Source organism: Charadrius vociferus, unplaced genomic scaffold (genome assembly GCF_000708025.1).
Source record: "Charadrius vociferus isolate BGI_N301 unplaced genomic scaffold, ASM70802v2 scaffold163, whole genome shotgun sequence".
NCBI lineage: Eukaryota > Metazoa > Chordata > Aves > Charadriiformes > Charadriidae > Charadrius > Charadrius vociferus.
In genome coordinates this window covers 14494154-14506138 of record NW_009648332.1, presented here as the reverse complement: position 1 = coordinate 14506138, position 11985 = coordinate 14494154, and the positions used below count along the sequence as shown (strand labels likewise).

The window sequence follows — 11985 nt, the reverse complement described above, 5'->3', positions numbered from 1 at the left end:
TGACAAAAGAACTAGTCTTCAGCTTCACTTATAAAGAAACAAGGCAACCGCTCCGACTGAAGTAGTTGCAGAATCAATGAGAGTCTTCAGGCTGTTTGCAGAGCTTCTGCAGAAGAGAGGGGAAATGGTAAAAGATGATTTCCCTAAGTCAGACCCAAAAAGCGTTCAAATGTACATAAAAGGATGAAAGGTCTTCTCTGTCTCTAAATCATTATATTCTTGAGTTGAAATGGGTCTTTTCTTAGAAGATTGCTGTAACATCGTCCAAGAAGCAACCTAAGAGTCTCTTGAGAGGTTTCTCAATTAATTTTCAGATTTCTTTTACTGATTCTACAGAATTACATATGAAGAATCCACATACTCATTCTAAATATTTGGTACTGTCTTTTATCTGAAATTATTGCAGTTATTGTAGTAGGCTGTTGTTCCAAGTAAGGGAAATGACTTTTCATATGCTGTCATGACTCTAAATCGCACTGGAAGTTTGAAAGAACTGGGAATCACAAAGAAGAATAAGATTGTATGTGGAATTCTCTGTCAGTATGCTTTTCTGGCAGATAAAGCCATAGGAAAATGTGTTACTAAATCTGCAAAGATTGTGATGCAAAATATTTATTATCATTTTTTGAGTTAATTTTATTTCATTATTAGCTTGCTCAAAAACATTGAGATTCTTGTGACTTTAACATAGGTAAATAATTCCTTGGATAGGGAAAAAAAAATCTGAGACAAAGAATGCTGTGTGACATGCTTTTTTCGTCATATACATGCAGAACATGTTTTTTAACTCCTGCAGAAAGTGATCTAAAATCTTTTTTTTTTCTTAAAAATGTAACGAAAATTTGTCAATATTGAAATATTTTTTTAATGTTCAATTTCTATTTCATTTCTTTTTACTAATGGATAATTGAAATTAAATAATACTAAAATACTTATCAACTGAAAAGAAATTTAGTGATTTGCTGGACAAAAAGCTGTGACAAACATACTATAAAATGATTTCTGCTTTGGTTTTACCTACTATAATACAGTTGTTGAGAATAATTTGAGATTAATGATTGTCATTTAACAGCACAAAGCTTAAATTTTTCACAGGTGTATCACTGTCAAATGCTATGGTAAATGCTGGGCTGACATCATTTAAAAAAATAGAAGACACAAATGCAAGGGAACTTGAACTGGTAACGTATTATCTTGTACACAGATAAATATGATAAGGAAAATACTGAGTATTAATACTGTTACTAGAAAAAACAGTATGGTTAATATATATCTGCTATATAATTCTCAGCAAAATTGAGTATTTAAGTGGTTTATTCATTTATACTATTGTATTTTAAAAAATGTGGCTACTGCTCTTTGAAAATGTGTATGATGTTTTGTTCAAGCAAATTTAATGTGGATGATTTAACTGATTTGGCTGGTTTTGGAAGGCACTTGCTTAAATATGTAGAATTTCATCATTAAGATGTTTTGAAACAAAGGTCAATATGCATTTCCCTTTTAGGAGTGTTAGAAAAAAATAAAAGGGAATATCTATTTACAGTTTCTCTTAATGTGTGTTAATGATGAGAATCCTGAATTACCATTACTGTTAGTTTTAGTTCACGGTAGTTATAGAATAAAATTCTTCTGAATCATCTATAAAGCACTTCTTATTTTAGGGAAGTTAGATTTTACCCCAGGATAAGTTCTTTGGCTTTTGGCTTCTTTTCTTGAGGATACTGTTTTTCCAGTATTCTGGAATATAGAATGGATTTCCTTTAGAAATCAATCTTACTCGTGTTTTTCTGGTTTGGCTTTAGGAATTTGATTTCTCTTTTTTGCCGTCTTTTGCAGTTTTCCTTTTACTTGTTTCGTTTTGACTAAAGCTGGGCAACATAGAAGAATCATCTCGTATAAAACCTGAGTAGTCAGGTTTTGAGGTCACTAGCTCATTGCTAGTTCATTGGCTGTTACTTGAACGGAAGTGGTAGCAACTTGAAAAAGTATTGGAATTTTCTTTTGGTTATGTTGCTATTCTGGGGATCACAGACAGTAGAGAACCAGTGATAAGGGCTTTTGTTGATAGCATAATTACTCTGGTGACTTTGATTCTTTGCATTTATATTTCTGTGGGCATCTCTGATCAGCTGAGTGAAATTGAATCTTTGCAGATTTTAAACAGACATCCTCCTTTTGGAAACCAGATAAAAGAATCTGTTTTGCACCTTCCAAAATATGAACTTGACATTGAACAGGTAAATGCTTTTCTATTTATTTCAGGGTATTGTGCTGATGTTATTAAATGAAAGAGCAAATACTGACTCAAAGAAAATTTGAGCCTTCACTGATAGAAGATTACACAATATTGTGGCCTCCTTCCAGTTTAGTATGTATGATCAAACTATTCCAAGGCTCTCCTTGGAATAGGCATTCCTATAATATGTTGCCATCCCCCTTCGTTAATAGCATTTTATGTTACAGAAGCAAACCAGTATATTCCCCATTCTAGTCTGAGAGGTCTCTTCTATCTTGAATATAAACAAACCCTAGAGACGGAAAAACATCCATATAAAACATAGGGAAGAAGCATGAACTCATGTTTATTTTCTATGCCACACCTAGAAATATAGAGAAACGGTAAATTATTGTATTAACCTAGCTGGTGCCCTCTCAAAGGAAAGGTGCAATTCCATGTGCAATCAAGAGCTTTGAGGTTCTGATATGCGTTTTGTCTTTAAACAGGTCACATAGCCACTCTACCTTTCTGAAATGCAAAATTTGAAAAAAGCCATAAAGTGTGTTGTGAAGTTGGTACAAATGAACACTCTTTTGAAGTTAAAAAGATCAATAAATGCGTGAAATACTGTTGTTACTATCAGTTATATTTTAGTTTTTCATTTGGCATAATACCATATGAGTACCTCTAAAGTTATTCTCAGAAGAAAGATTTAACAATTATGGATATCTTACAGAGGACTGTTGGAATGGTAAAATATACCTAGTTTTCTTCTTGCATCTTTCTCTTTGCATTGGATAGAGGAGGATTTTTCAGGGGCTTAATGTGGACTGTCTTTTATTCTCAATACTTAATCAAATTTAGGATATTCAGCTATGGGCAAGTTAGTACTGTATAATAGTGTCTCAGATCAACAAATAAAAATTGTACCGCTAATTGAAAGTGCTTGAATCGAGCTTTTGTGCTTGTATCAACAGTTAAAAATTTATGGAAGGGCATATATTTTACTTTGCATATTTTAGCAGTTTTGTCTTCTTTATCATTTTTTCCTAGCTTCCAAAATACAGCGATACTTTGGCTGAAATTTTAGTAACCATCAAAATAACAAACTATGAGCAGCTACAGACAAAGAGAACAGCACCAGACTTTCACTATGTTACATTGGTCATAGGAGATGCTGACAACCAAGTCATTTTTAATCAGAAAATTATGTATGTATGATCAGGTTTTTCTGCCTCACATCTTTTGAAGGTGTGGGCTTGTAATCCTTTCTGTCTCTTGCAGTTTTTGCAATACTTTCTACTGATGCCAAATGGTACAAAATTATTCTTTATTCTACAGCATTTTCTAGTCACTGTTGTAATTTTAAATGCTGCACAAGATTCAAAAACCCTAAAAACATACCAGTGTGTTTGTCAGTACAGAGTGTATGTGTAAATATCTGTACAACACTGATGTCATATTATGGAAGTCATAATAATTCCCACATAAATATAAAACAAGTAAAATACCTATTGAAAAGATACATTCTCAAGAGTTACTTACTCTTATTACCTGTATTTCTTTAATTATGTCATGTTGTCAAAGTTGTTTTTCACTCAGAGATGGAATTACATTCTCCAGTTGGCTAAGATATGCTTGGAGCAAATGAGAAAAGAGAAACAAAATCTTTTTCAACTGCATGACTTTCACATGAGTTCTGGCTGAAGTCTGGCATGTTTGCAGAACTGAAACAGATCTGCAGGATCCTGGCTCTCTTATGGCCATAAATCATATATTATTGGAAGGTTGTTCTTACACCACTTATCAAGCAAAATCCAAGAACTGAAACCAAATAAAGGGTCTTTCACTTGGTTACAGATGCCACAGTATACAGTCCTGTTTTCATTGTCCATGTGTAACAAAACTTTACCGATACATTGCAGGGATTCTGTGCTGCTGAAAACTGGAAATTGGATGAAGAAAATTGAAGTAAAAAGAGCTCTTAAATCAGAAGACATTAGTATAAATTTAATTAGTTCTGATTACGGTAGGTTGATTGGTATGCTTTTAATCCAAAAACAACTGCATAAGAATTTTGAATAAATTATTAAAACACTTTATATCAAGCCAAAAATATAATAAAATGAACTGATCTGGAAACAAAATTCTATTACATGCTTTTTACTGGGTTGAGTATTACCTAACAGTCCAAATTATGTATGTGTTTTTCATTCACAAACATATTAATGAACGGGGAAATATCAAAACTGTTACTAGGAGATACTATTTTGCTCTGTTGATACAGATTAGTATTGTCTTTTACCCTTCGCCTTCAAGTTGAATTAACTTTCAGTAGGGATAAAATATCAGCGTGATAGGTTATTTATGCTGGGAAGAGCTGCCTTTGTGAATGGTTAGGTTTTGCATTGTGATAAATAAAGTATTAGATATGGATTCATCTCCACTTCAGTAGCAAGAATTTTCTACAGTAGAAAATTTTGTCTTAACGTGTAGATTTAAACATTGGTCCCCTCAGTGTCAATTTCCACAGAATTGGAAGGATAGCAGCAGATGAGGAGAGACAGTGATGACCTTGAAACATAGAACTTTGAAATACAATTTAAAAATAGACTGGCTGTATTAAATTCTGCCATTGTGCCCCACCTGTAAAGAAGATTGCTGTGTGCTAGATTAGCTGAAGTATATTTGGTGCTTCCATGATAAACATTGAATATTGAGAATATTACAATAATCGAGCCTGGAATAATCTGTATTCCTATGGCTAAGCCTGTGGCTCAGGAAAAAGGACGGTTTTCTAACCAAACAGAGATGAAGAAAAAATTGTGCTTTTATTACTTCTTGGCTATCTACATATTGTAGTGAGTTCAGTAAAACTCAACACCATAGTTAATTTCGCTGAAATTGGTAACAGTGAAGTTAGACTAAAAGCAGGTCTTCCTAGTCTCTACTTATTTGGAAGTCTGCTTCTGTTTCAAATTTGAAGGAAATATTTCAATTTTTAAAAGCCTTTCTGGTTTTCCAGAAGTATTTGCCTAATAAAAGACAAAAATGCTGTTTTTTACAAATGGTGTCTCTCATAGTCTCATATGAATCATGGTTTAACTAGAACTAGAACCTTTATTAGTATTCAACTTCAAAAGTACTATTTTACACCTGTGCCAATACAGAGCTGCTGATACTCCTGTAACAGACTGTAGCACAATTTTAAAGTTAAAATTATATCAGTAGTGCAAAGCCATAGATAAATGTGGTTTTGAAACGATACACAAAAATTCTGTTAAAGGGACTAATTTTTTTTTCCTCATCTAGTAACTGGGTCTTTATTTCTGAAAATGTTTGGGTTTTTTAATCTCAGTCATAAAGAATCCATTCATATAATTGTATACTTCTAATGGTACATTGTCTTAACAAATTTCCATGATCTTTTAATAACATTTATACTTTCTTAAACTCTTCAGAAAAATGAAGGTAATCAGTAGTTTAGAAACAGTTTATAGCAATTTTAAATATTTCTGTCTTTTGCTTCAAAGTTGGCCTTGATATACAGCAAGCATATACAGCCTTTTACTTAACACAGAAAACAGTGGGAAGTAAAGTGGTTACAAGTCAAAAACTGAAAGCTGAGTCTTCACTTGATATGTATTACGGCTCACCACAAAGTCTGCCAGCAGCAAAAGTAGATACAGGTAAACAGTCAGATCACAACATCTGGCTAATACCAAAGTCAACAGAAAATGGAATTTTACTTTCAGTAGAGAACTAGATCTTTATTTATCCATACTGTTTCTTTCTCAAGTATATTAAAAATACAATGCTGCTGCTACCACTGCTCAAGTACTACAGCGCAATTCTTTGAATTTGAAAGTAAGAAAAATCGTGGGTATTTGGTATCTAATATTACTGCTTGAATTTGGTAGTGCCTCTTTTTTTCAGTAGCATTGATGAATTTCTTTCTGATGATGTTTGAACAGCCCAAAGCTTTGTTGAAGGAAACAAAATTCTACTGACTCAGATTACTTCTACCCCATCTTTTACTGCACGAAGTACTGTTTCAACAATACATATGAAATAAAAAATGAGCATTTCTGTATTGTGTTTATCTAGCAGGGAGATCTAAACAAGAGGTTACCTACAAGAAATATGGAAACAGAGAATGCAGCCATCGCTGTAAAAATAAAGATATGTGTGGGCATGACTGCTGTGAGTTTCGCTAAATCTATTATTTCTGTTACTTGTAGACGACTATAATTTAGAATAGCTTCATTTACAGCACTAGCTAAATTAACAGAAGCTGTATAAGTCAGGCCTGACTTGTTGCTATGATGCAGTCGTAAAAGCAGTAATGAAAAGCTTTGTCGATAATACTTTTATAGACGCTAAAAAGATTAATAATATTTTTCAGAACATCTAGCATATGATTTAAGAGAAATGTCAAGCTTGTTACACTTTTATATAAATATTGGTGAGTTTAATCTTTTAGGATCTTTTAATAGACTGTACTAAGCTTAGTGGCAAAATTTCCATTGATCTGGAAAGAATTAGGATTTATCCCTTCTAAACTAATCTGAAGATTATTTTAATTCCTTTTCTCAGGTAAAACTGGAGTACCTCCAAAGTCTGAGATGAATGGAGATTCAAAATTTTCTTTGTACCTAGCTGATTTAAGGAACAGGAACTCAATTTCATCTGTACCCCCAGTAAAACGGTTAAAGGTTCAGTTGGATACAGTTAGCCATTGAATAGATTTATTTTAATCTGTTATGTATTTGTTTATATTGTTTGCAGAGATAATTTTATAACTAAATATGAACATTCAAGTTTGTCTTTTCTGTGCAGAATGCAAAAAGCAAAGTAGTACAAAGGTACCAAAGGTGCAGGAATCTTCGAGAGAGGTTCTGGTGCTGTTTGGAACCTTTCCAGTGATCCACTTCTGTGCATGAACTCTTTGTTTTTACTTTTCTGGCATTTGATAGATTGTGGTGGGTGAGGTACAGAGGTAACATTGGAAGGTACTGTAATGTGACTTGGTGTTGGCAAAATATGAGCTGGGTGAAAATAAATTGTGATGTTTATCAGACTAATGCTGCTAACAGGTAGATCCACTTGTTTATGAGGAAACCACATTAGTTTTTAATCTCTGAAAGATTTCATGACTTATGCTTCATTCCTTTGAATGTAGTACCAAACTGGTTCTTTCTGCAGCAAGAATGGCATTTGAGATATTGTTTTATTTCCCTCTCACAGTTTTGTTTGTTTGTTTGCAATAGAGAATGATTTAGCCTATAGCTAATAGCGATAAGAGTTAGTGATAACCAGTTTGACTTTGCCAGGGTACCTGGATAACTCTACTAGAAGCATATAGTTCAAATCTTTTTAACTGTTGACGTTAGATAAGCAGACATCAGAAAAATTTTATATATGATCTTTAAAAATTATGCTGATACAGTATTAATGATGTCATTAAGATTGTTAGAAAACAATAGTTTTCAATATGTTTACATCTTATCAGTTACAATAATCTACTTTCTTTAGATGCAGATGTTAAATCAAGCTCAAAATGTGGATCTCAAACAATTTGTTTTTACACCTAGATCTTTGTTGCCAGCATTGCCAAGGTACTGATTACTATAAGTAACAAAAAAGAAATCTGTCTTATTTTAGGTAATGTGTTAAGTTGCAAAAACTAAAAACTGTTTGCTGAGTAAATGATTTTGCAATTTTCAGCAACTGCTAAACTGACATGTCACTGATTTTTTTATTTTTTTTTTTTAAATAGGTCTAGCAATAAACAGTCATCTTCGTCACCCTCAGTGGACCCGGTAGATAATAGCTTAGGAGTATCTCAGAAACAACTGCAATCCTGGAATTATGGAAAGAGTTGTAAGTTATTGTTAATGCTTGAAATTACAATTTTCACTGTTTTGATTTGAATATACTTGTATACTCAAACTTGCTGAACTCACTACAGCAGCCAGTATAGCATTATAGAACACTGAATGCATAGGGCCCTTAATTGGCTTGCTTGCTGGTGTTGGTAGGAATTTCTGATGTAGATCTAAGCATCTAAATGTACCTTTCAATATAACAGTCATGACTAAATCAAATGTATGAGAGTCCAAATCTATAAATACTTCCTGAAAGGTATGACTGTAGTGCATTTCCACTGAAGCCACTTGTAATACAAGAGGTATTTTACCGCTATACCTATACATTTACTTCTTTTCCCTTTCTGCTGGAAGACGTTAGTGAAATACGAGCTTTTGTTTGGTAGTTGACAAAATGTAACCATTCCGTAACTGAATTAAGAACTAGTAAAACATCTCTAGCTGGACAAAAATTTCCTCTTTCTGTTTCTTTTCCACTGAAAAGGCCACAATTGTTTTTATGTTTGGTGTTAAATGATCTGTCTTCATTATCAGTATATAACTATGATGTTCTCCTCACTGCATGCCTTTTGCCATTGTATTTAGTGACAATAGATTGATGTGAATTAGGTTTTGATTAATTTGGCTGGTAAGTAGCAGCTACAACGTTTAGATCATACTCAGACATACAAGAAAAACTGTACTGAAATAAATTGAAACATGTTTTAGTTCATACTGCCTTAAGTGTTGGCAGCTGTAGTGCATAATTTCATTTTTACATACTATTTTGATGATGAGATTGTAATCCTATTCCTTTAATGCTTTGCATTTTCCTGCCATACCAATTTACCTGCTATAGTTGTTATCTAGTCTTAAGGTGGAAGACTGTTGCATAGCCATATCATCAGTTGGTGGGGGATGGCAGTTAGTGTATGGTATGATTGTGTCAAAAGAACAAAGTCATGGGAAGACAGATAGATATCCCAGCATAGCTATGGTCTATGCTCAAGAACATCTTGAGGTAAATCATACAGGATCAAGGGGACGTAGTAGATATTGCTGACTAAAAACCATCTCCGTTGAATAGTAGCAGAAAAGGTAACCTTGGTCATATTGATTGGGCTGGCTCTATTTTAAAACATGCACCAAAAATAGTTCAAATTATGTAAGGTATCAGTTCGTACACTTTTTATAGGGTTTACAGTATCTTTCCATTCTACAAAAAAAAAAAAAAGTAGATAATTAGGAATATACTGTGAAATTGTAGTAACCTAAAGGTATAATTTATTTAAAGTCTGCATGTCTGTGCAATAGATTGAACAACTGGTCGTAAAACATAAGAGTTTTTGTCGTACTTGTCCATTACAAATGCATTACAGCTTTTTCTTGGGAACATTCAGTGTTTGTGAGTGAGAATAGCCAAGATACAATGGCATAAAAAAAAAAAATTGTTTAAGAATCTTCAATGCATAACTTGACTGATAGAGATAAAAGCAGATCTTGTTTTTCAGATGCTTTGGATGTGGACTTTGAACTGAGAGAGGATGTTTGGGATGATATTGATGATGAGAAATTAGTACTTGCTAGCAACTTTGCCAGTAAAGAATTAGGTAAGGTTATTTTAACAAAATTCTTTGTTTGCTATGTGTGAATTATTTTACAGGCTATTATTTGAGAATAATTTATTACAGTATACAATGAACAGAACTATCTGAATTTTTTTGGTTAATTGACTTGACCACCAGGTTTATTACTCCACCATGAATGTCACCTATATTGAGACAAATCTAATACAAAAGGGAGAGTTGAGAAAGTTGTAACTTAAAAATTTTTTTTGATGGCCTGCAACTGCGTATTTGTTAATTTATCTGACTGCTTAAGTCTGCTTATCTTTACAGTAGCACAAAACCCACAGAAGAAATATTTCAAGTGTTAAGACATTTGAGTAATTTTCACACTATTACTTACCTTATTATGTAAAATACTTAAAAGGGGTTTCGGCTGGTTTGTGACTCAGTTTTTAAAACTTTCGTTCTTCTCCTTCTGGAAGATGGAAATATCTGTCTTCAAATTCCAGATGAGTGTGAACCACTTTGCCAGTATACAAGACGCAAAGCCACAAATGACATTTCAAAAGAGTAAGCATTATGTAATTTATTATTATCTTAGTTAAAAATATTGTCTGTATTTCACATGTATCTGTATAATTAAATGTATAGAAGGTTGTTCACGCATAAAAGTGAGTGAAACTTCAACTTCTAAAAGCTATGAATTGTTGAATGATTTTGATTATTTTTTTTATTTGTGTGGAGGGAAATAAATAGAAAATCCTGAACTGAAAAGTAAATCATTTTGCACTTCTGTAAAAATACTTAAATTATTTAACTTGATATTTTCAGTTCATGCACGTTACAAGATAAGCTCGGTATTCAGAACTCGGATGTTTCTGTGGTTAATAGCACATCAAAAGTGAATTTATCTGTACGGAGTGGAAATATAAACATGGTGAGTAAAAATATTTTGATAACAAAATTTCCTATAATTAGAGTATTTAATGTGTAAATATATTTACCATATCTGACTTATGAATCAGTTTGGACGTACTTAATTTCTGAACTTTTCTGTGTTGTCCAAACACGCGTGCATCCTGTCTTCAGAGTGATATTCATGATACAAAGAACTAGGATTTGAATTCACTTTATATAGCATGACTTCAAAACTATTCACTCAATTTGATTGTGATTCTGCAAGTCATTCGAGTATATAATTATATTTATCATGTGCTTGGTCCTTTTCAAATACCATAATATTAATATAAATATCTGTACTACATACTACAACAATCTTGCAGCTTCTCTTTTGCTTAGTTAATTTAACCATATACACTTTTCAACATTTACATTGCAGTTCAGTTTTCAAGAAAAAGAGCATTCAGATCCTTCGCAAGAGCTGAAAGACATGCAGTGTTCTTCGATCTCAAAAATAATCTCAGACTCTTCTAAATTCACTAGGAAAGAGGATTTTTTTATTTTCACAAAAGAACAGGAAAAAGAAGTGGATCCCAGGTAATAAAAAGTTGTGCATGTTTTTATGTTGCCTCAGTGTTCCAGTGCTTGGTTCTCCATGGAACTCAGACCTTTAGGCGATGTGTTAACTTATAACATCCATTTTTAAAAGGTGAATTTTCACAATAATAGTAGCAATTAACTTTTCTTAGAAAGGAAAAGACTTGCAAATTATTTTGCTTACCTTGGTATCTCTTGACTATACTTTGTATAGTGTTCCTGATTTAATAGATTTTGATGTACTATACCTAATTTAATTTTTTTGTTTGCTTAATCTTCATTAGGTATCTTCTTGATGATGAAATCAATGATGTCAAGCCCTTTCTTGGAATATTTGATGGCATTTTGTAAAACATACACATTGTAAATGCTGGGAGAAAAAAATTTACAGTCATTTTTACAGAGTGAAGCCTTCAAATCCAGTTAAGAGAATTTGATTTCTGTTATATATCTGTTTACCAGTATCTGGATTGCTGCATAGAGTAGATAATAATAAAATTGATGTCTAATTGATGGAATTCTAGGTACATTATCTTATTTTGAAAAGTGCTTAAATATTTGTTTGTTGACCTTGCTGGGTTTGGGATTACAAAGAAAAATATTGGAATGTGTTAAAGGAGAATAATTCTGAAACTGAGGATGCTTTTATAGACAAAGTAAAAATCACATAAGGGAAAGTAAGCTGTGTATTACATGCCCTGCTCACAAGTACTCCTTAAATGAATGAAAGACTCTTTCCTTAGAAATGTCTTAATGTTTTTTGGTTTTGTCTTTCAGTTTCTCTAATGCTGATTTTTTTCATAGCACTGATTCTGTAAAATAATTAGATTTA

General features: G+C 32.6%; 1 protein-coding gene across 1 annotated transcript in view; it reads left to right on the top strand.

Annotated features, from left to right (window-relative positions):
* Positions 1-11504, top strand: part of HFM1 (HFM1, ATP-dependent DNA helicase homolog (S. cerevisiae)) — a 46884-nt gene extending 35380 nt beyond the window's left edge. The window contains 14 exon segments of the mRNA XM_009884889.1: positions 1096-1181; positions 2157-2240; positions 3275-3432; positions 4147-4250; positions 5755-5910; positions 6329-6424; positions 6818-6936; positions 7757-7839; positions 8001-8104; positions 9600-9698; positions 10139-10226; positions 10488-10593; positions 10996-11153; positions 11438-11504. Coding sequence (XP_009883191.1) covers positions 1096-1181; positions 2157-2240; positions 3275-3432; positions 4147-4250; positions 5755-5910; positions 6329-6424; positions 6818-6936; positions 7757-7839; positions 8001-8104; positions 9600-9698; positions 10139-10226; positions 10488-10593; positions 10996-11153; positions 11438-11504 — 1508 coding nt within the window.
* The last annotated feature ends 481 nt before the right edge of the window (positions 11505-11985 follow it).